The sequence below is a fragment of the Tasmannia lanceolata genome, unplaced genomic scaffold (genome assembly GCF_043159265.1).
Source record: "Tasmannia lanceolata isolate RefF3 unplaced genomic scaffold, GAP_Taslan_0.1 ptg000018l, whole genome shotgun sequence".
In the NCBI taxonomy this organism is placed as follows: Eukaryota; Viridiplantae; Streptophyta; class Magnoliopsida; order Canellales; family Winteraceae; genus Tasmannia; species Tasmannia lanceolata.
Window position 1 is genome coordinate 16561673 of NW_027518695.1, and position 25059 is coordinate 16586731.

The 25059-nt window shown below is 41.2% G+C and overlaps 2 protein-coding genes across 2 annotated transcripts; one reads left to right on the forward strand and one right to left on the reverse strand.

The window, feature by feature from the left end:
* The first annotated feature begins 1734 nt into the window (after positions 1–1734).
* LOC143850102 (uncharacterized) lies at positions 1735–16973 on the forward strand. Its single transcript, XM_077359408.1, has 4 exons — positions 1735–2092; positions 5698–6720; positions 15954–16131; positions 16679–16973. The coding sequence occupies exons 2-4, from the start codon at positions 5826–5828 to the stop codon at positions 16971–16973; spliced, it is 1368 nt and encodes a 455-aa protein (XP_077215523.1). The 5' UTR covers positions 1735–2092; positions 5698–5825.
* A 2910-nt stretch (positions 16974–19883) lies between these two features.
* On the reverse strand, positions 19884–20772 carry LOC143850694 (ethylene-responsive transcription factor ERF011-like). Its single transcript, XM_077359918.1, has one exon. It carries the CDS (start codon positions 20729–20731, stop codon positions 20273–20275), a length of 459 nt encoding a protein of 152 aa, XP_077216033.1. The 5' UTR covers positions 20732–20772; the 3' UTR covers positions 19884–20272.
* Between the last annotated feature and the right edge of the window lie 4287 nt (positions 20773–25059).

The following is a 25059-nucleotide window of genomic DNA, read 5'->3' on the forward strand; positions in this document are numbered from 1 at the left end:
CATATAGCTTAGAGCTAAGGAAGAGTATATGGAAGAAACTCAAGCGAGAAGAGAATCCTCGTAGAAATGAAAAGCGAGAAAATAAAATGTTATTTGTTGTTTTGAGCAGGGATTTTAAATGTTACAAAAATACTCTTCGTGAATAGGAACAAATAAATGAAAAAAATCCTATGTGGGCTCTCTCCATTTGGATTTAATACACTATCTGCATTTTGTGGCTAAGTCAGGTTCAAGATTCCAAATTATTTTGAACATTAGGATATAGGTCCAATAGACACGGTTTGTATCCAATTGTTGTGCACAAATCTTGTCCATTAACATTTGGATCTAGATGACCGCCTGCGTCCACCCAAGGTTTTAAATTTCGGTTTCGGACCCCACCGAAATCAGAAATTTTGGGCCGAAATTTGGTATTTCAGTTTGAAATTTCAGACGGAATTTCCCAAATTTCGGCCGAAATTTTGTAACAATTTTTTTTTAAAATAAAATGACATTAAATCAAAATTTCGGTAAAGGGCGAAATCCGAAATTTCGCCAAATTTCGGTTTCGGTCCCCACTGACGGATTTCGGCCAAAATTTTAAACCATGCGTCCACCGACACCCCTATCCTTCATGGCCAACTTTTAATGCTGGATTAAAACACAGACGTGATTTTCAAGCCTTTTAATTTGAGTGAAAACAACCATATCTTGCAGTGTGACAAGCATGCAAGTAAAAGAGGATTCCAGCTTGAATGCAGGAAAGCAAATATGGAGATAATGGGTTGCCATAACAGAAAGGGAAATAATATATTTATTCGCCCCTCTTTTTATTTGGGACAGCCCCCTCTAGTGTAAACGAGTAGTCATACTAAAAAACAAAAGGGCGAACATATCACTTCCCTGACAGAATAAAAGTCTGGGTTCTCACACCTAAAAAACAGTTGAAATTGTAATGGTTTGTGTTTCTTACGGTTGAAGTAGTTATGTGAATGCAAGCTATATATAGTTGAAAGTGAAAGATGTTTGTTTCCATTAAAAAATGCAGTTGAGAAACCAAACCTGAGAAGACAAGCCATTTTTACCGAGACAATTTGGTTAGAACACAAAACAGTAAGAACAAGAGAAAATGACTACAAGACTCTAAGGAAGTATTAAGAAGTGCAAGTGAACCAGACCTTGCAGCTAGATGCCATCCCAGCCGTGGTCTTGCTACCTAATCCCCACTCGAATGGTCCCGAATTTTACTCAGTTCGAATCCAAACCCTAATCCTACCATAAACATGTGCCGGGTTCGGGTTTATTGTATTCATTTTTAGCAAAAGGTGAACATGACTCGACCCAAATTGCACCTGTTGCAAAAGGAGCAAGTCTTTTAAAGAGATGTGCTTACGTCACCCAAGGGATAAGCTACAACCAACTTCGATGACGTGAGCACATCTCTTTAAGGAACGTGCTCCATTTGCAACAAAATGGGTTTTTATAACAAAATATAATAGTGATGGTGTAGACACCCACATTTTGCTTTACTTTAACCAACAATAACCTAATATATGTTTTAGGTCATTAATATCTTGATCTGACTTTACGGATCATCAATCGGGACAAAATAAGATAGGGTCACTTCATAGCCCGAACCCTGATTCCATTCCGAGACCCGATTTCCGTAAATCGTTAGATCAATGGCAGATCTTGACCTGGGTCTAACCATCCAAAACCACCTAACCTCTCCTCTCATCCTAACCATCCAAACCTCACCTAACCTCTCCTCTCATCCTAACCATCCAAACCTCACCTAACCTCACCTAACCTCACCTAACCACCTAACCTCACCTAACCTTACCTAACCTCACCTAACCTCACCTAACCTCCTATCCCATTCTCCTATAAATACCCTCTCATCCCACCATCCAAGAAAAAGAAGAAAAAGAACCCCTCTCTTAGAAAATTCATCCCTCTCCCTCATCTCTTCAAGGGTTCGGCCATCCTTGCCGGATCGGGTGATTTTATACGTTGGGTGATATATATCAAAAGCAGTCATTATCAAGCAAGGAATCATCTTCAAGGAATTACCATCAAAGAAAAATCAAACACAAAGTGGGTTTCCAAAGAGGTAGGCATTTATTTCAATTCTATGTAGGGTCTGTTTTCATGCATATCTTTTACTTTAAAAGAAAAACCATGTTAGGAAGCATGTAGGGTCTGTTTTCCCCCTGGTTAGCCTCTGGTTAGACCCTGGTTGCACCCAGGTTCGCTGCTGGTTGCACCCAGGTTCGATGCTGGTTGCACCCTGGTTCCCTACTGATTCGCACCCTGGTTCCCTGCTGGTTGCACCCTGGTTCCCTACTGGTTCGCACCCTGGTTCCCTACTGGTTCGCACCCTGCTTCCCTGCTGGTTGCACCCTGGTTCCCTACTGGTTCGCACCCTGGTTCGATATTGGTTCGCACCCTGGTTCCCTGCTGGTTCGCACTCTGGTTAGACCCTGGTTGCACCCAGGTTCGCTGCTGGTTGCACCCAGGTTCCCTGCTGGTTGCACCCTGGTTCCCCTGCTGGTTCGCACCCTGGTTCCCTGCTGGTTCGCACCCTGGTTCCCTGCTGGTTCGCACCCTGGTGCACCCTGGTCCGCACCCTGGTTTGTACCCTGCTTCCTCCTGGTTAGACCATGGCTAGTCTCGGGTTTGCTCCTAACTTAGACCCAACTCACTAAACCTCCTACCCATAAGCCTTAAACCCTATAACCGAGTCACATCAGCCCAAGCCATACCTTTGTCCACTCACTGAGGCACACCATTTATCCATAAATCTGGTTACATTAAATCTAACCCAGCCAGGCCACCTGCAGCTTAAGTCAAATCGCCCCAATACAATCCAACCAAGTGGGATCCCAACCCAGCTCAACTGAGTCAACTCTAGCCAACCTCCCTAGTCGAGTTGACCCAACTCTCTAGTCGAGTATGCTCAACCTCTTTAACCGATTGGACTCTCCCCTTAGTTGACTCAATCCAATTCCTTAATCAACCCATCCCAATGCAACCGAGTCGCATTCGACCAAGTGGCGGCCTTCCATGTCACAACCGAGTCATTCCCCTATTCTACTAATGCCCGTTTACACCTAATAGAACTTCCTCCCTTTTGCCTAACCAAGTCATATCCCAACACAATCTGAGTCGCATGTCTGAATCCATTTGGCCGAATCTCATAAGCCCGCCCATTTTGAATTCCCAAAGTTCAAACCCTTGATGATTCCTATATGCTCAATTCTTTGATGCAAATTCCCAATTCCAAAATCCCATTGATAAATCAATGTTTCTGAATCTCAAGTCCAATGCTCAAATACAAACCCGATTCCTGATCCAAATACCAATTCTGTTTTCCAAAATCCAAGTAACCCCCCCAGTGGAACTACGTGTGGCTTGATCCCCATCACGGGGTACGTAGGCAATTTGGCACTCCCAAGTTCAGTCGCACCTTTCTCTATCTTTCTCATTCCCTCACACTATTTCATCATCTCTTCCATCCCTTTTTTCACTAACCTCAAGAACTGAAATCGATTCACCTCGTGTCTCTCGGAACCGTTGGATTACGGTTTCCGTCGTAAGGACCCTTAGAGCCCAATTTAGGAACACCGGTGTCGTGTCGTGTCCTAAGTTTTAGGGAGTCTTAGGTTTTAGGGAGTCCTAGAGTTAGGAGTCCAGCCTCATCACGGACGTTTGCTATGTATAGCAACCGTGCCATAGGTCTAGTTACACTAGTCACCCAATCTTTCCCTAGGACAAGCCTAGTAAACTAGGATGTAGGCAAACCTGCATTAGTCTAAGGGACCATTTGCATTTAGATGAGAATCATATAGCATCTTAGATGAAATCCTAAGATAATAAAATCCTCAACTTGAATTAAATAACTTCTCCTAAAACTGTTGAAACAGTCAATCCCGTCTAGGTCGGTGTCCTAGTTGAGTTAGGCATAAGTAGCTTAGCTTAGGTGCACCGAACTACGTCGACTCTGATCCCAGTGAGGCTTGGGTACGTAGGCAGCTTGGATGTCTGATGGCATACCACCCGCGAGTCGGCACCACAAACAAATTGTGGTGTTTTGTATATTAATATTCTTGTAAATGCTTAATCAAATCACTTAGGACTTTCCATTGAAATTAGAATTCTAGGATGCATGTCACTTAGTTCGCACATAAACATAGAGTTGAATGAGCCATTTAAAATAAATTCAAAAGAGTTAGCTTTTGGAATCGAAGACCGATTATCGGGCAGGAATGGTGCATGTGGTGGATAAATCCCCATACCTTCCATTCTCGTAACCAGGTAGCGAGTCTAGATTTCTGGTCAATTATGGGTCCTAGATCCCACATCTAGGTGGCGACTCTGTCATTTTCTTTCGTGTGGAATTCGGGTTGCCTTAGTGATCCCAAGTTCACATGAAAGATGAATTCAAATCAATCATAAAATGCACACGCCAATCGCGTGGTTACGAGAGACCAAGAGAGAGCGCGCGGCGGCTCGCGCCCACACCCCTCTCGCGGGATCGGGTACCACAGTCTGGCGACTCTGCTGGGGACCACCTAACTTCATTAAAATTTCAAAAGATAATTCATTTGAATTTAATTTAACTGGCTCATAAAAACTCTATACTTGTTAGATTAGTTTGTCTTGTTTTATTTTCTCTCATCACATTTTACTCGAACTTAATTTAACAAAACCTGAAGGCATCATAGATTGCGCGAACTTATTGCACACACTTACATCACTTGCATCTAAACCCTTGCATCTCACATTCACACACGTCCTATTTTAGGAACCCGGAGTGTTATCTAGCATGGTTGACTGGGATTTCATCACCTGGTGCCTCTGTGCTAGAGAAGCATTCCACCCTTAGCCTAGTACCTTTATGGTGCGTAAACGGATCTATTGTTCACGTACTGATACGCCGGACACTGGTACAGTATATCGAACATGGATTCGCGCTAAGGGAACTCTTGGCCTTACCCCTAGATTAACCCACACATGCATGTAGTATACGAACACATGTGCATCACATGTGTGAGCCTAGTTTAGGATATCCTACCCATTTGTGTCTAGATTAGACCGTAGTCCATCTTCCAATGGCTACGATCGGTCCTAGGTACACAAACAAAGTCATGAGTTGAGATCCTATCTCCACTCCGCTAGATTAGGATTAGGGTTGATGCCTTCAGGTAACACTGATAAAATGTGTGAAGAATAAAAACTTTCCCTTTGGGGTTAGGATATAAATCCCATCATTTCCAAAGATCTCATAGGATTAGTCATTCATGATCTATCCGTTGAAAGTAATCCTATGCAATCTCATCTTTTGATCATGTGTCTATCATTCGTCTTTTGTGGGATTCGATTGTGTCTTCATTGGCGGAAATTGTGTCTCAATCATTTGATCGTGCAATCTTGATGATCCAATCTTGCCTGTACCCTTGATCTCTTCCTCCTCTAGGGGCTACCTTTTTCAAGAATATTTCTGCTAAATCCTTCAGAGTTTACTCTCATAATCCTTGAACTAAGGGCATTCCCCTATGCGAATCTGTCATCATTGTCATGTCTTGGTCCTTTAGGATTCATTCTATTATCCCAATTACTTGCTTAAATGTGTAATATTTTTCAGTCATTGAGAAGAAACACTCCATGAATGTCAAGCTCATATACCTCGTGTTCATTATTTCCATGACAGAGCAGTAAACACCATAGCTAACCCTGCTACTCCTTGGGTTCGGATTTCTTCACGGTTAAAGAGAAAATCTGTCTCTCCGCCACCTTCCCTGAGAATCCCAGCATCTCCTTCTTTCTCAACCTCATCTTCGCCAATGGCAGACAACCAAGATGGTCTTCCACCCGCTGCCATTATCGATACTCTTACCTTGATTCTCCAGCAGCTTCAAGAACTCAAAGAAGAGAACCGAGTTATCAAGGCCCAGCTTTCTGAAAAGTTGGGGCCATCGTTGTCCAAAGATAAAGGGTCCATGCACCATACAGTTACTTCAGCCGCACCTGCCCAGCCAGTGTTCATTCCTATCCCTGACAAAACTGAAGAAGATTTTGAAAAAGAGCAGTACAGCGAAAATCGCAGCAGGCCTTCTCAGTCCATGGTTGATAAAGTAGTTATGGAGAAATTAGAAAGTCTTACCAGGAAGGTTCAGGACATTCAGTTTCAAGACCAAGGTGGTTTCAATCCGAGTGATCTCACACTGTTCCCAGAAATCCGTCTCCCAGCCAATTTTCAAATGCCGGACTTTGATAAATATGATGGTGTGGGTTGTCCAATCACACATTTGCAAATGTTCACCATCATGTGTCAGCCTCAAGGCTTATCTTCTGAGCAAATGGCTCAATTGTTCCCGGTTTCCCTGACCAAGGTTGCCAGGAGGTGGTTCATGGTCTTGGACAAGACTCGTTACAAGAAATGGAAGGATATCGGCGAGCAATTCATCAGGCAGTTCAAATATGATGATGGTACAGAAATCACTAGAAAGGATTTGGAAAGGACCAAGCAAGACTCGAGGGAGTCCTTCCTAATTTTTGTGAAAAGATGGAGGAGAACAGCAACGCAGATGATGGAGCGCCCTTCTGAGGAAGAGCAGGTCCAAATAATCATGAAAAATATTTCCCCCCAGCTCCAGTATCACATGTCGTTGCAGTATTATCCGGACTTCAAACACTTTATCGTGGCAGGCACCCAAATAGAGGAGGCTATGGCTCAAGGTATGTTCAACCGAAGTAACCCGAATACCAGAGAATTCAGGAAGCCTCCATCAGCTGAAATTAATAACCTTTCCCGCTCCAAGCCTCAGCCTTCAAAACCTCAGAACCCCATGGTGATGGATTATACCCAACTTGCTGTCGCACCTCGGCCACAGGCCCAGACAGAATTTACCCCTCTCCCTCTTCCGCCATCTGAGATACTCAAGGAGTGTCTAGCTTCAGGTCGCATAATCCTGCCCGACATTAGGGCTCTTCCTAATCCTTTACCAGCAAATTGGCGAACAGATCAACACTGCGAATACCATAGAAATTCTGGCCATCTCACTGATAATTGCATTGCCTTAAAATTCAGAATCCAGAGGTTGCTCGACAATAAAAGCCTTGTGTTTGAGCCAAGTCCCGTTGCTACCAATAACCTATTACCGAATCATGCAGTACTGCCGCCAGCCGTTCGCAATGCTTAAATAACTGAAGGTTCAAAGGGGCACAGGTCCGGTTGCGAATCCAAAGTTGAAAGTACCATTTATGAGCCAGCTTTCACCGAGCCTCCGAAGCTAGACAGTTGCGGCAGTTAAAGTTTTAGTCGTTTACTATTTTATTTTGAGTCAGCCATCATGGTCAGTACAATTGTTGAGTCCGGTTCTACAGTTCTAGGTTAATGCCTAGTCTAGGCAAGTTATCTTTTGTTTTTCTTTTAGAGTTGTGAATCCTGAACATGTTCAGGATAGGTTGTCAGATGTAGTATCTTTTTCTTTAAATAAAGTTTCAGTTCCAATAGTTCACTTGTGTCTATTTCTTAAGTGTGCTTCTGATCTTAAAATAAGACTCCCTCCTCAAATGAGAACAAAATTGACGAAACTCCACTTGAGTCACAACGATTACTTGAACAAGAGGAGGAGCGCCAATCTCAGCCTTTCAAAGATGAAATTGAAGTGGTAAACACTGGCACTGAAACCTTGATCCAATAAATGCCGATTGAAAATACATTACCCTCTGAAGAGTGTGAAGAATTGGTAAACCCGTTTTGAGGATAAAAAGATGGTCCCGTAAGCGTTACCATTAATGTCAAGAGAAAGACCCAGATAGAAGGTTCAAGAAAAAATGAAGTGAATATCATATGCTATGCAAGGGGCATAGAGTGGAAATAACTTTCATATTTCCAATCAATGACCTTGGTTCTCAAATTCATAACATGAAGCCAACAAATTCAAGATAAGAAGTTCAAGAGCAAGTATTGAAAAGTGGTCATCAGATATCAAGAGTTACAAATCCATAGATGGAGGATGTCAAGGAACAAGTTTCGCTCTATGAAAGCCGAAAGCACGCATTAGAATCTTGAAAGAAGAAAATCCATTATCTTACCTGGAAATGCCGTCAAACTCCGTGAAAAAAAAAAAAAAAAAAGAGAAAAAAAAGAAATAAATAATCAGTACCAGACAGACTCTAGTAACCTAGATCGATTCCCAATCTGAACATCGAAAGGCCTCCTTTGGCCGATTAAATCCCAAAATCAAAACCCAATGTCAAAAGAATACCGATTTGCAAACCCTTCGAGCCTAAATCAAATTTTCTTGAAAACCCATCAAACTTGGGGCATTCCCCCGAACTACGCGAGACCTGATCCCTATACTGGGGTACGTAGGCAACTCGGTTGAACCGAGTTCGGTCGATTCAAAAAGGAAAAGAAATTCAATCCTTTCAAAAAAAAAAAAGAGAGGGACGAGTTCCAAAAGAAGAGAAGTTAATTGTTCCAGAAAGAAAAGAAAAAAGGAAAAAAAAATCAAACAATTTATCTTCAAACTAGGGGCATTCGCCCTGAACTACACACGACCTGATTCCTACCTTGGGATATGTAGACGACCTGTTCACAGGTTCGGTCGAAATCTTTGTTGAGCCTTAAGCCATTCTTTGAAAAGCCCTATCCTACCTATAAAAGTCCTTCTGGTGTTCAGAACTAATGAGCTAGGTCCTGAGATACAATAAAAAAATGAAATGATGATGAATAAGAAAAATAACGGAGTTTGAAGATCTGCTAGACTGAAAACCTGAAAGGGCGGTCTAGGCAAAATTTAAGATCATTCCCCTGCTAAGTTGAAAACCCGAAAGGGCGGCTTAGGCAAAAGCTAAGGGGATAGCCTGCTGGATCGAAAACCTAGAAAGGTGGTTCAGGCAAAAGTTAAGGCTAGCGCGGTCCGCCAAGTTAAAAACCCTGAAGAGATGACTTGGTCACGGTAAGAGAATCAGTATAAGAAGGCAACAGCCGGTATCAAGACTGAAGATCAACTGAAGTTCAAGCAAATTCAAGTGATATCCTCAAAACTGGGGGCATTGAAGCTAAGCAATCTTAGGGGTCGTAATTAAATTCTTGAGGCATTACTGTTTCGAGGAAGAAGTCCAGTGTTTACGATTTCAAAAAAAAAAAAAAAAAAAAAAAAAATTCCTTGAAATGATAGATTTACCAAATAAAACGTTAACTAAGTCAGAAGCATCACTGTGTTTGTCAGTATAGTCAGTCAATCTTTGTTATTCTAAGTTCACTCCTTCAGGGCTGCTCAATCCTTTGAGTAGTGCCTTTCATCTAAGTTTTCTCTTTAGAAAGAGTCAATCGTCGTTCCTATGTCCAAATGATGTAACTGTCTTGGTGAAAGAGGCCCGGCCTAGGCAGCTCCCTGCAATTATACCTGAAAGGGTTCGAGAATCTAGTCAAACAGCTACATTTCAAAGAAGATCAACTCAGAAGAGTTCAGAAGTAGAAACATCAGAAAGCCCAGCTTCCGTGAAAAGATCATACCCCAGGAAGGCACCTTAAGCTTGGAAGAACCTCAGATGCAATGGTGGTTGAGCCAATTTCTCAGAAAGATGAACCATTCAAATTCATAATTCCCTTCCGGTTAGTTATCCTGGTCAAGAAATGTTTATCTAAACACCTGTCAAGAAGCAGATCCCGCTTTTCCATGTTAATATCCAAGAGAGTCGTTGTTCTAAATTACCAATCTCAAATGTCTTGTTCAAGGTTTCAGTTATCAAAATCCCCAGAAGACAAGACCAGCAGTCTCTTTGAGAAAAATCTTGTTGAAGTTTCATAAAAATGTTCCTAATCCATTCTTGCTAGTAATGGTTCTTCGTTCCAAAGGTTTGCCGTTTCATCATTCGTCAAAGTCCTAGTTTCCAACATCTTTGTCGGGCACGATCCATAATATCCCCGATTTCATTGAGTTCAAAAAAATAAAAAATTCATCAAATCCAATCTTACGTCAAATTCAAGTTCATGGAAAATCTCTAAATTCTTCGAGCCCGTTTGTGAACGGTACCTCTTTTCTCGAGCCCATTTGCAAATGGCCTCGTCTTCTCCTTGAGCCCGTTTGTGAACGGTGCCTCATCTCTCGAGTCCATTTGTGAATGGTTTCGTCTTCTCCTTGAGCCCATTTGTGAACGGTGCCTCATTTTCTGAGTTCATTTATGAATGGTCTCATGTCCTCCTTGAGCCCGTTTGTGGACGGTGCCTCATTTCTCAAAAAATCAAAAATTCATCAAATCCAATCCCCAATTCAAAAAATCCAATCCTACGTCAAATTCAAATTCATAAAAATCTCTAAATTTTTCATTGTTGAATTCATCAATCAAAGCTATCTTGTGTCGTCGAGCCCGTTTGTGAACGGTGCCTCATTTCTCGAGCCCATTTGTGAATGGTCTCGTCTTCTCCTTGAGCCCGTTTGCGGACGGTACCTCATTTCCCAAAAATAAAAATTCATCAAATCCAATCCCCGATTCAAACAAATCCAATCTTACGTCAAATTCAAGTTCATGAAAAATCTCATGTCCTCTTTGAGCCCTTCTGTGAAAGGTGCCTCATTTCTCGAGGCCGTTTGTGAATGGTCTCGTCTTCTCCTTGAGCCCGTTTGCGGACGGTACCTCATTTCCCAAAAATAAAAAATTCATCAAAACCAATCCCCGATTCAAACAAATCCAATCTTACGTCAAATTCAAGTTCATGAAAAATCTCATGCCCTCTTTGAGCCCGTTTGTGAACGGTGCCTCTTTTCTCGAGGCCATTTGGGGATGGTCTCGTCTTCTCCTTGAACCCGTTTGTGAACAGGTTTCTCATTCTCTGAGTCCATTTGTGAATGGTCTCATGTCCTCTTTGAGCCCGTTTGTGAACGGTGCCTCTTTTCTCGAGGCCATTTGTGAATGGTCTCATCTTCTCCTTGAGCCCGTTTGCGGACGGTACCTCATTTTCCAAAAATAAAAAAATTTATCAAATCCAAATCCTTAATTAAAAAAAAAAAATAAAAATCCATTCCTACGTCAAATTCAAGTTCATAAAAAAATCCATAAATTCTTCGAGCCCGTTTGTGAACGGTGCCTCATTTCTCGAGTCCATTTGTGAATGGTCTCGTCTTCTCCTCGAACCCGTTTGTGAACAGGTGTCTCATTCTCTGAGTCCATTTGTGAATTGTCTCATCTTCTCCTTGAGCCCGTTTGTGAACGGTGCCTCATTTTCTGAGTCCATTTGTGAATGGTCTCGTGTCCTCTTTGAGCCCGTTTGTGAACGGTGCCTCATTTCTCGAGTCCATTTGTGAATGGTCTTGTCTTCTCCTTGAGCCCGTTTGTGAACGGTGCCTCATTTCTCGAATCCATTTGTGAATGGTCTTGTCTTCTCCTTGAGCCCGTTTGTGAACGGTGCCTCTTTTCTTCGAGTCCATACAACTATGGTCTCTTATCCTCTTTGAACATCATACATCTATGATGTCTCATTTCCTTGGAATCCGTACAAATACGGTATTTCATTCTCTTCGAGTCCATACAACTATGGTCTCTTATCCCCTTTGAACATCATACAACTATGATGTCTCATTTCCTTGGAATCCTTACAAATACGGTATTTCATTCTCTTCGAGTCCATACAACTATGGTCTCTTATACCCTTTGAACATCATACAACTATGATGTCTCATTTCCTTGGAATCCGTACAAATACGGTATTTCATTCTCTTCGAGTCCATACAACTATGGTCTCTTATCCCCTTTGAACATCATACAACTATGATGTCTCATTTCCTTGGAATCCGTACAAATACGGTATTTCATTCTCTTCAAGTCCATACAACTATGGTCTCTTATCCTCTTTGAACATCATACAACTATGATGTCTCATTTCCTTGGAATCCGTACAAATACGGTATTTCATTCTCTTCGAGTCCATACAACTTTGATCTCTTATCCCCTTTGAACATCATACAACTATGATGTCTCATTTCCTTGGAATCCTTACAAATACGGTATTTCATTCTCTTCGAGTCCATACAACTATGGTCTCTTATACCCTTTGAACATCATACAACTATGATGTCTCATTTCCTTGGAATCCGTACAAATACGGTATTTCATTCTCTTCGAGTCCATACAACTATGGTCTCTTATACCCTTTGAACATCATACAACTATGATGTCTCATTTCCTTGGAATCCGTACAAATACGGTATTTCATTCTCTTCGAGTCCATACAACTATGGTCTCTTATCCCCTTTGAACATCATACAACTATGATGTCTCATTTCCTTGGAATCCGTACAAATACGGTATTTCATTCTCTTCAAGTCCATACAACAATGATCTCTTATACCCTTTGAACATCATACAACTATGATGTCTCATTTCCTTGGAATCCGTATAAATACGGTATTTTATCTTGCCCAAGCCCATTCAAAAATGATGCTGCATTTTCATTAAGAATCTTTCAAAAGTCATCCATTATTCTCTCTGAGACCATTTGAAAATGACGTCTCATTTCCTCTGAAGCTGTTCAAAAGCGATATTCCTTTCCCTCCGAAAATCCATTTGAAAATGGTATCCCATTTCTCTCGTTGCCAGCGGCACCGCAGCGGGTTTGTTTTATTGCATTCCAATTCTAGGATTTCATCTAAGGTCTTGCATTATATTAGGTTGCATTGTGTTTAGGGGGTTCCTTTGTCGATTAAAGTTACGCAAAATGGTTCTGTCATTTTAACTTTGGTATTCGATGACTACGTCGTCTCTACCAAAGAGGGGCATCTGTAGACACCCACATTTTGCTTTACTTTAACCAACAATAACCTAATATATGTTTTAGGTCATTAATATCTTGATCTGACTTTACGGATCATCAATCGGGACAAAATAAGATAGGGTCACTTCATAGCCCGAACCCTGATTCCATTCCGAGACCCGATTTCCGTAAATCGTTAGATCAATGGCAGATCTTGACCTGGGTCTAACCATCCAAAACCACCTAACCTCTCCTCTCATCCTAACCATTCAAACCTCACCTAACCTCACCTAACCTCTCCTCTCATCCTAACCATCCAAACCTCACCTAACCTCACCTAACCTCACCTAACCACCTAACCTCACCTAACCTTACCTAACCTCACCTAACCTCACCTAACCTCCTATCCCATTCTCCTATAAATACCCTCTCATCCCACCATCCAAGAAAAAGAAGAAAAAGAACCCCTCTCTTAGAAAATTCATCCCTCTCCCTCATCTCTTCAAGGGTTCGGCCATCCTTGCCGGATCGGGTGATTTTATACGTTGGGTGATATATATCAAAAGCAGTCATTATCAAGCAAGGAATCATCTTCAAGGAATTACCATCAAAGAAAAATCAAACACAAAGTGGGTTTCCAAAGAGGTAGGCATTTATTTCAATTCTATGTAGGGTCTGTTTTCATGCATATCTTTTACTTTAAAAGAAAAACCATGTTAGGAAGCATGTAGGGTCTGTTTTCCCCCTGGTTAGCCTCTGGTTAGACCCTGGTTGCACCCAGGTTCGCTGCTGGTTGCACCCAGGTTCGATGCTGGTTGCACCCTGGTTCCCTACTGATTCGCACCCTGGTTCCCTGCTGGTTGCACCCTGGTTCCCTACTGGTTCGCACCCTGGTTCCCTACTGGTTCGCACCCTGCTTCCCTGCTGGTTGCACCCTGGTTCCCTACTGGTTCGCACCCTGGTTCGATATTGGTTCGCACCCTGGTTCCCTGCTGGTTCGCACTCTGGTTAGACCCTGGTTGCACCCAGGTTCGCTGCTGGTTGCACCCAGGTTCCCTGCTGGTTGCACCCTGGTTCCCCTGCTGGTTCGCACCCTGGTTCCCTGCTGGTTCGCACCCTGGTTCCCTGCTGGTTCGCACCCTGGTGCACCCTGGTCCGCACCCTGGTTTGTACCCTGCTTCCTCCTGGTTAGACCATGGCTAGTCTCGGGTTTGCTCCTAACTTAGACCCAACTCACTAAACCTCCTACCCATAAGCCTTAAACCCTATAACCGAGTCACATCAGCCCAAGCCATACCTTTGTCCACTCACTGAGGCACACCATTTATCCATAAATCTGGTTACATTAAATCTAACCCAGCCAGGCCACCTGCAGCTTAAGTCAAATCGCCCCAATACAATCCAACCAAGTGGGATCCCAACCCAGCTCAACTGAGTCAACTCTAGCCAACCTCCCTAGTCGAGTTGACCCAACTCTCTAGTCGAGTATGCTCAACCTCTTTAACCGATTGGACTCTCCCCTTAGTTGACTCAATCCAATTCCTTAATCAACCCATCCCAATGCAACCGAGTCGCATTCGACCAAGTGGCGGCCTTCCATGTCACAACCGAGTCATTCCCCTATTCTACTAATGCCCGTTTACACCTAATAGAACTTCCTCCCTTTTGCCTAACCAAGTCATATCCCAACACAATCTGAGTCGCATGTCTGAATCCATTTGGCCGAATCTCATAAGCCCGCCCATTTTGAATTCCCAAAGTTCAAACCCTTGATGATTCCTATATGCTCAATTCTTTGATGCAAATTCCCAATTCCAAAATCCCATTGATAAATCAATGTTTCTGAATCTCAAGTCCAATGCTCAAATACAAACCCGATTCCTGATCCAAATACCAATTCTGTTTTCCAAAATCCAAGTAACCCCCCCAGTGGAACTACGTGTGGCTTGATCCCCATCACGGGGTACGTAGGCAATTTGGCACTCCCAAGTTCAGTCGCACCTTTCTCTATCTTTCTCATTCCCTCACACTATTTCATCATCTCTTCCATCCCTTTTTTCACTAACCTCAAGAACTGAAATCGATTCACCTCGTGTCTCTCGGAACCGTTGGATTACGGTTTCCGTCGTAAGGACCCTTAGAGCCCAATTTAGGAACACCGGTGTCGTGTCGTGTCCTAAGTTTTAGGGAGTCTTAGGTTTTAGGGAGTCCTAGAGTTAGGAGTCCAGCCTCATCACGGACGTTTGCTATGTATAGCAACCGTGCCATAGGTCTAGTTACACTAGTCACCCAATCTTTCCCTAGGACAAGCCTAGTAAACTAGGATGTAGGCAAACCTGCATTAGTCTAAGGGACCATTTGCATTTAGATGAGAATCATATAGCATCTTAGATGAAATCCTAAGATAATAAAATCCTCAACTTGAATTAAATAACTTCTCCTAAAACTGTTGAAACAGTCAATCCCGTCTAGGTCGGTGTCCTAGTTGAGTTAGGCATAAGTAGCTTAGCTTAGGTGCACCGAACTACGTCGACTCTGATCCCAGTGAGGCTTGGGTACGTAGGCAGCTTGGATGTCTGATGGCATACCACCCGCGAGTCGGCACCACAAACAAATTGTGGTGTTTTGTATATTAATATTCTTGTAAATGCTTAATCAAATCACTTAGGACTTTCCATTGAAATTAGAATTCTAGGATGCATGTCACTTAGTTCGCACATAAACATAGAGTTGAATGAGCCATTTAAAATAAATTCAAAAGAGTTAGCTTTTGGAATCGAAGACCGATTATCGGGCAGGAATGGTGCATGTGGTGGATAAATCCCCATACCTTCCATTCTCGTAACCAGGTAGCGAGTCTAGATTTCTGGTCAATTATGGGTCCTAGATCCCACATCTAGGTGGCGACTCTGTCATTTTCTTTCGTGTGGAATTCGGGTTGCCTTAGTGATCCCAAGTTCACATGAAAGATGAATTCAAATCAATCATAAAATGCACACGCCAATCGCGTGGTTACGAGAGACCAAGAGAGAGCGCGCGGCGGCTCGCGCCCACACCCCTCTCGCGGGATCGGGTACCACAGATGGCTCCATTGAAAGGCACAAAGCAAGATTAGTTGCTAAGGGATTTTGCTCAAACCTATGGAGTGGACTATAAGGAGACCTTTGCTCCTGTTGCAAAAATGAATATTGTTCGTGTACTCATGTAGCAGTTAATTCTATGTGGCCTCCATACCAGATGGATGTTAAAAATGCTTTCCTACGTGGTGACCTAGAAGATGAGGTTTATATAAATCTTTCCCTAGGACATCCCAGGCAAAAGAAGAATGATCTTGTGTGCAAATTAAAGAAGGCTTTGTATGGCTTAAAACGGTCTCCTAGGGCATGGTATGCGAAACTATCTTCAGCATTATTAAGTATTGGGTTTCGCTAAAAGATGAAGAGGACTGGATAAGGAATAACTTCAAAGGTAAGCTACAAGCTGCCACCGCTCTCAGAATTGCTTTCAATGCAGCCATTTACCATATATGGCTCGAAAGGAATCCTCGAATTCACGAATTGAAATCCACTCACAAGTAGAGTATTCTCTCTGATATTCTCTTCTCCATTAGAACCAGATGTATCCACCTTCATCTTGATGAAGCTCCATCTTTCAGAGGGAAATGCCTAGCCAGTAATCTTCACCTCTCCTGTTTCAATGCCACAAAACCAGCTAAGTTATGTTCTTGGGTCCCTCCAGCCACCCACCTTGCTAAGCTTAACATAGACGCATCTCTTTCTGATGATGAGGGAGGTTTAGGAGGATTAATTAGAGAAGGCTCCAGCAAGATTACATCTGCTTTCTCCATTAATTCTGATCCTAGTCCCATCCAGGAACTTGAGTTAGAAGCCATACATTATGGTTTAAAGCTTTCATAACTCACAACCTGTATAGTGTGTGGATTGAATATGATTCCCTGTTAGCGGTCAATATCATTAATGGCAAATCAGAGTGCCCTTCGAAAAAGTTGAAAAAGTTGCAGACTCTCTACAACATTCAATCCCTGCTATCCACTATGGAGCACTGGGAAGTTTCACATGTTTGGAGAGAAGCCAACCGTGGTGCCGACTTCCTTTCCAAGATAGATTGCCCGATCAAGGGGGAGAACATTCCTGTGCATCTTCTTCCCAAACCCCTCCTTGACATTGCTATGGAAGATTCCCTGGGAGTCCTTTACCCTCGAAAATAATGTTGTGGCTCTCCTGTTTCATTGTGTGCTTGCTGAATAGCTTGTTCTCCTCCTCTGAGGTAGTCAGGCTGATAGACCACATTGTTAGCTATTATTTTGCTGCTCTTTTGATTTATTGGCTTTTGTATTGTTGGGAGCTTGTTCCCTTTTTGCTGGCCTTTGAGCCTCCTTAACTCTTGTACATTTCCTTATTTTAATGCATCTGGTTGGGGTCTTGCCTAACCCCAATTACTTACCCAAAAAAAAGTATTGGGTTTCGAATAAGTAGCGATGACTCTTTCTTATTCGTTAAAAAGGGATGCACAAGTACTATAGTTGTTCTTATTTACATTGATCATATTGTCATCATTGGTGACGACAATGAAGGAATTGCTAAACTCAAACTTCATCTTAAGAAAAGATTTGACTTCAAAGACCTTGGCACCTTAAATACTTTCTTGGAATCAAAGTTCCTTATTCTAGTAAAGGGCTTTTTATTACTCAACGAAAGTATGTTTTGGATCTACTAAAGGAGATTGGAAAACCTATCGACCCTAATAGAAAACTTAATTCCCATGATGGAGAACCTCTTGAAGATGCTAACTGTTATCAAAGACTTGTTGGAAAATTAATTTACTTGACTATAACCATGCCTGACATTATGTACACTGTGAGTAGGTAAGTTAATTCATGCGTGCTTCTAGAACGTGTCATATGGAAGCCGTTGAAAGAATTCTCAGATATCTTAAAGCATCCCTAGTAGGGGTATATGGATGAAGCCAAATGGTCACGTTAACATTGCAGGTTACTCAGATGCTAATTGGGCTGAAGCACGGCAGATAGACGATCTACTATAGGGTATTTTACCATGGTTGGCGGAAACTTGGTTACTTGGAATAGTAAAAAAACAAAATATTGTATCAAGGTCAAGTGCCGAAGCTGAATACAAGGCAATGGCAACAGCAACTTCAAGCGAGCTCCTTTGGTTAAAGTTTCTTTAACAAGACTTGGGGTTTTCAATGAATCATCTGATTAAGATGTTATGTGATAACCAAGCTGCTCTTCACATCGCTTCAAATCCAATTTTTCATGAGTGCATGAAGCACATTGAGGTTGATTGTCATATCAGCTTGCCAATATCTTCACAAGGCAATTGGAAAGAACCACTTTCATCAAATTTTGTTCAAGTTGGGCTCCATTGATATATTCGCACCAACTTGAGGGGGAGTGTTGCAAAAGGAGCACGTCTCTTGAAGAGATATGCTTCAATCACCCAAGGGACAAGCTACAACTAACTTAGGCGAAATTTGTTGATTTAGATGTTATCTTTTCCTATTTTATCTCAACCATCTATATAGCATATTGAAAAAAAAAAAAAAAAAAAAACCGTGTAACAAAACAGAGAGTGGACAGAAAAGAAAAAGAAAAAGCTTTATCTTCTTCATAGACATAGGTGTTTCCGAACCATGCAAAATTGCAGCTTTGTGTTTGATTTCATTTCTTTTTATTTGCTTTAGCACCCCTAATTCTAACCTGATCATTTCGATCCTAACCGTTCTCTAGGCCCAACTTGAATCCGGCCCATTAACAACCCAAGAATATGTGAGATATTTTCAAACTAAAGTGGATTTTGAAAAATAATTTTTAAAATAAAGGCTTTTATTTTAGAAAAAGTGAGCTTTTGAAAAAAATGAAGAGGAGTTGTGGGAAGAAAGGACTTGTAGTCCCAGATTGGAAAGTCAAAAAGGTTGAGACGGGTTAATATACTATCTCCCATGGGTTGTAGGTAGGGGTGTCAATGGATCCAGACGGTCCAATGGATCGTCCGAATCCGAACGTTAATGAACGGGATCTAAACATATGAATAGGATCCATGGGCATGTTTCGGATCATCAAATCTTGGATCCGAAAAATTTTGGATTGTGTATGGGCACACCACAGATGCCCATTGGATAGTCACGATCCGAAATGGTTTACAAAAATACCCTCCAAATTTTGTTAATGCTAACCGGTCTATGAAGGCTATTTTGGTCAAAACCTCTCTTATCACTTAATGAATCGGATGTGATTCACTCATTTCAATCGTTTCATTTCATACTTCACGAAGGCAAAGAGAGAGGGGTTTTGTTCTTTATGCATCATATTCTTTGATAATAGTTATACATTATATTTGTGTATGTAATTTTGATTAGTTTTATTATTTACAAGCATTATTATACACATAGATTAAACATAGATAAATTTTTAATTTAGTTGAAGAAAATGCATAGAGACATACTAATAGTGGACTGCCATTCTATCTCTTTTTTTAAAAATTAATTGTTTACTTAGCTTAGTGGGACATAATAGGACACTCCGATGGACGGTCTGAATTAAAATGGATCGTGATCATGACGTGGAAAGTAGGATCTGAAGAACAATCCGACTCCGACCCGACCGATAAGGAATTGGAATGGATCGTGACTGTGACATAGGCGGATCCGACCCGATTGGATCCGTTGACACCCCTAGTTGTAGGGGGCTAGTGGCACTTTTTGGCGCACTTTGCCCTTCAAGCATTAGTGCGCTCTCTCTCTCTCTCTCTAAGCCTACATATTGTTTTCTTTTTGCCATGATTTTTTTTGTTTATGTTAGTTTGCATAAATCAGAAATCAGATTTCTCAAAGCGTCAACAATCATAATAAGCTTTGCCTATTGGGCTTCATTGTATCTTGGAGGCGGCGAATCGACGTTGCACATCACTCAAATAGTGGGAGCGAATATCATCTTAAGAAAAGTGACGAATTGAAACGCACCTTGAAGCATCATTATTCTCTACATCTCCACAAAAATTCATCCTTGGCCCCATGCCATAAAAGAGGAGCAATATGGTGTGCCCTAACCCTTTTCTTTCAAAAGAGATAAACAATTGATTACCCAAAAAAGAAAGAGAGTAAAAAGGTGAGAAATTCTCTCAACAAAGATTAGATTACATTAGACTAATTAGATTACAGAAAAGTTTCACTACACCAAAAAGTGTTAAAAAAAGAAAGCAGAAAGAAGAATAGAAACTGATTGGAAGACAGTTAGGCAGCATTTTGCACGGTCCATGGGAGCACATGTGGAGGGATTTCCGTCTAAGTTACGAAACAGATTCCTAAGAAAAGTCATATCCATCTCTGGACCACTTTTTGGGATTTACCCTTTGTTTTTCCCATCTCTAGAACAAAAGAGCAGTAATAAATTCAACCCCTTTTTTTTACTAGGGACAGCCCCCCTCTAGAGCAAATTTATCACTTCCCTAAAAAAAAATACACAAAATAGAAAAGGAAAAGAAGGTCCTAATCTTCATCCTCATCTTCATCCTCTTGATCCTCCTCAGAATTTTCCGATCTGGGTATTTGATTAAGGTCCGGTTGGGTCCGAATCCGAGAAGATGAGGTTAATTCCGCGGCCCGAAAGCCCGTTTCTTGGGCATCAACCCTAGCACCTACCTCTGTAGCCTTTTTCCTTATAGAAGCTGAAGACATGTCTTGTAACTCATCTTTGCCTAAGAATTCAGGAAAATTGAGACGAGCAGATGGGCCTCTGAGGTAGAAAACTGCGGTATCATAGGCCCGAGCAGCTGCTACTGGGGTGGAATAAGAACCCAACCAAATCCTTGATCTCTTGTTTGGTTCTCTAATTTCTGCAACCCACTTTCCCCACTTTCTCATCCTTATTCCTCTGTAAGGAGGCTTTTCTTTTCCTCCTCCTCCTTTTCCACCGTTTTTGTTTTCAGAACAAAACCCTCTTTCCATGTCTACTATGTCAATTGTCAAGCACTCTCAACTTAGTCTCACACTTCTTTATATATAGATAGTGATTAGTTATATCCTCACGGGTATGTTTTGGTATTGGCACACTCGCTTAGTTTTACACATTTTTTATTAGCTTTTCGTGGATGTTACAACTTACAACTTACAACTTACAATACAATGAGAAATTAGAGTTTTTATATAGTGCCCGACCCTCAAAATCTCAAGGGCTAGGTGACAAGCCACCTGGCCTTGGATTTTGATGAGTGTTTTGACCGGATCAAAATCCAAGGGCCAGGTTGTTTGCCACTTAGCCCGTCTGATTTTGACGGTGGGGCATTATATAAATTCTCGAGAAATTATATGGTGTAAGGGCTTCCAACAGTAAGGCCTTTTGTATAGTGGAAGTACCACCCTTGACATTTGATCCAACAGCAGCAGCTCCTCAAAATGTTCAAAAAGTGAGCTGTTGTTGGATCAAATATGAAGGGCAGTACCCCTACCGGATTGTTGTAAGCCCTTACATCATATAAAATCCCACCATAGAAGATGCTGTCATGATCCAATCACAAATGTGTAAAACATAGTGAGGGGCATTTATTAGGGCTTTGTTAGGGACTATCGCACAAGGCATTTTGTGGACCAGCTGTTGCATGAGAGCAGCTACCTCAGTTGAATTAAATGAATAAGCCAAAATCTGAACCTATGTAACTGCTTTATTAGGCAACAGCCTGGCACCTTTTCCTATTGTCCCTAGCAAATCCATTAATAGAATTAAATTTGGGTGCTGATATTGCACTGCCATGTTTTGATATCTGCACCACCCATCTTGTCGCTTATTATTAAGATAGCTGTCAAAGGCTATTACAGTTCCAAGAAATCTATTGAAGCCCATTAAAACCGAAAATACATGATAAGTTTGTGCAATTATTAAAACAAGATGGTGTCAATATCACTAGCCTTATATTTTATTAAGAATTTTTTTATATTAAAATATGATATTATATGTGTTCTTATTTTTCAAAATGTATAGCGGGGCCTACCTTGTTTGAAGATCCAAACCGTTCATCTCCAAAGGATGATTTCAACCCTCCGATCTGTGTTTATAAATGTGCCATCCTTCTACATATTAGAGGGCTAGGATCATCTTTTTTAGTTGATTCTCTATGGGGCCATACAAATAAATGAACAGTTTGAATCTTCGAACAAAGTAAGCAGAACCCTACCATAATTAATCAATGAAAGGAATAGAAGTTACAAAAAGGGAGTATCTAGTGCCATTGGCATCATTACATATGAATTCCATGAGAGGAGATGGAATAGAGTGGAGATCACTATCCTCACCCTTGATGGGGCATCAACAATACACATGACGATGGAGCCCACATAATAAAACAAACATGTCAACCTCTTACATGGCATGCTCTGTTGGCCGCCGCCACATCACTAATCATAGCCGACATCCTGCTGATCCAAAGCATGCGCAACATGACATGCGAATGCCCGGGTGCCAATGGGGAAGCTTTAGTAGGATTTCGCTTGTGGAATAGAAGTTCTTTGTTTTACTTGTTAGATTATATGTATGAGTTCAGTTGTCGCGGATCAATTTGATGTTGAATGTCTCTCATTAAAAACTATAGACTTTTCGAAAGAAAAAATTGCACAGAGATGATAAGAAAGTTAGGTTGGTATTGGCATGACGGTTGCAAAGAAAAACTTTTGTTTTTCCGGCTACGCAATAATAGTTCTAACTAAGTGGAGAACAGAGCGGCGAAAAAAAAAAAAAAGAAAAGAAGAAAAGAAAAAGCTTCTGTGGTTGAGCAACTCTGGCTAATACAAATGCCTTTTCTGGTGGGCCGTCACAAGTTCATCCAACCTGTATCGTCCTATGCTAGGTCGTGGTCCCATGATCTATGATCAGAAATAACTTTTATCACATTATCTTTCTAAAAAAAAAAATGAGTTTCAAAATAGATGTGGCGATTCAGGTCATATCCTATTTAGATCTAACCTTCTATTCACTCGTGGGATCTGTGCGGTCGAGGGCCACCACGGCTCCTCTCTTCTTGAGAATCAAGATATATGTGGTGGACCTAAAGATAATGTGGTGCCAAGATGATGGTGAGAGAAAGAGGATAAGAAGTAGACTTAAAGCGAACACAATTAGCACTTATCTTGTTATTATGGCTAGGTTGTGGCATTGAAACGCTCACAAATCTCAATCAACTTAAAATAATACAGAGAAAATAAAAAAATTCAATGGTCAAAATCCTTAATGAGGCCGAATAGATCCAAGGGCTAGAATCATCCTATCAATGGGATGGACTTGTGTTTGACAGTTGGATCACTAATCACTAATCACTAATCATATAAAGAAACCCAATTGAGGAGATTTGGGAGGTGTCATTTAAAAATATTTTTACCACACAGAAGAGCCTATTTCTTTTCTTTCATTGCTTCCTCGTTTGTTGGACTTAGGAGGGTGGGTTCTGTTGGGCAACCAGAAAAGAACCAAAAGTGTTTTTCCTAGTACACTTTACAAGCAAATACATTAATTGGGCAGATAGTTTAGAAAAAAGAGAGATTTTATATGAGACATGGACCTGTATTTCCTTTGAAATACAATGTGGTATATAAGGTACTGTTAACCCCACCTATTTGGATGATCTAAACCATTCATTTTTTGGTCTTGGTCATGCCCCAAAAATCTTCACCATAGGATGATCCTAACCCTCCCATATATCTGGTGTGATCGGTGGCCAGCAGGTATCTATCAGTTCCTAGCCCAAAAGGAACACGAAGTTAACTGAGCTTTCAGATTAAAAGATTGAACTGAACTTGCTAGAAAATACTTTACCACCTTTTCGCTTGCCCATTGAAACCTCTATAGATTGGAGGATTAGGATCATCCAATGGATACGATCTAGAGGCTGCAGCCTATTTACGTTGTGGCCCAACAAAATGAATGGTTTGGATCATCCTATGAAGTCCCTGTAAGCCTATACTGGATTTAGAAAATTGCTATATTTTACAATCATACCTGCAATTTTCTTTAGATCGCCCATCGCACCCTCCTTGGAGATTATGTGAGCTATATATAGCTTTCCTCATAAGAGTAAGTGAATTGCTTCACAAAAAGACGATGCAAGCAACAATGTTGGGGTGTAGTAGCAGATGGAGAAATGCAAGCATACAATCATGTAGAGAAGGATGAAATACCTCGTTCATCAAACTTTGGGATGTAAATGGTGCAGTTGTGGCTCCAAATGGAATAATTCAGAGCTCATAGTGCCATAAAGCTATCTTTGGAATGCCGATATCGTGCAGACAGATCTAATGATATCCAAAACTTGGATCAAGCTTCAAAAAGTACTTACTATTTAAGGACATTACTCATAAAGAAGTTCATTACTGCTTGGGCTAGGAAATTTGTCACGAGGTTGACATTGTTCAATACCTCTCATTGTTCATGCAGCGTGATCGATTCACATAAACTAGATTCTGTCCTTAATGACCAGGATGACAAGTGAAGAGTATGAGTTCCACAAAATCTCAGAGAATAGGTCCTAAATTAGGAAGCCCTTGGGCACCAAAGAGCACTTCAAAGCCGCCTAATAAGCAGAGATACAAATCTGTTTCGAGGAGATAACTTGCATTGATAAACATACAAATCTGTCAGCTACCATAACTTTGGAGTTTTCACATTGATGACTTTGACTTTGACATCCTATTTGTTTTTTTTGAAATGGTTCAAAAAGTGACAGGGGTGCAACACGAGGACTTCCCAGGAGGTCACCCATCCTAGTACTACTCTCGCCCAAGCACACGTTCTGATGGGATTTGACATCCTATTTGTTAAGCTTAGTTTGGATCCAAAAAATTTGAGCCTTCTCCCAATGTTGATGAAATTAATAAATGATTGCTTCCTAAGATTATCTCGTAACCTCTTGGTCTGATGTGAGGAAATTCCTGCAAATGGATGAACTGAAATCACCGTTTTCTCCTCAAGACTCTTGCTAATTCCAGAGATTATCTTATAACCTCATGGACTAAAAAACTCCTGCTAGTTTTGTTCCATCCAAATCCATTTTTTTTAAAAAGGTAACGATTATATTCCATTTCAAAAGTGTAGCAAAATAAACAAAATTGAGGGGCCAAGATGTCCCCTGAAAGAAGTATCAGCTACATCTCCACAGAGAAAAATTATAAGTGCACAATTCAAAGCACCCCCAACAATGTCTCATCATAGAAGATGTGAGTCGAGACCCGGATGAAATAACATCAATTACTTCCTATATTTGACATATCAAAATTGTGCTACAAAGATATCT

What these genes read in the sequence shown, in the direction of transcription:
- LOC143850102 (XM_077359408.1), top strand. Translation starts at nt 5,826, where the DNA reads ATGGCAGACAACCAAGATGGTCTTCCACCCGCTGCCATTATCGATACT. An exon ending in AGAGGAGGCTATGGCTCAAG is followed by an intron (nt 6,721 to 15,953) that starts GTATGTTCAACC and finishes GTACTCATGTAG; the next exon opens with CAGTTAATTCTATGTGGCCT. An exon ending in AAACGGTCTCCTAGGGCATG is followed by an intron (nt 16,132 to 16,678) that starts GTATGCGAAACT and finishes CAACCTGTATAG; the next exon opens with TGTGTGGATTGAATATGATT.
- LOC143850694 (XM_077359918.1), bottom strand. Translation starts at nt 20,731, where the DNA reads ATGGAAAGAGGGTTTTGTTCTGAAAACAAAAACGGTGGAAAAGGAGGA.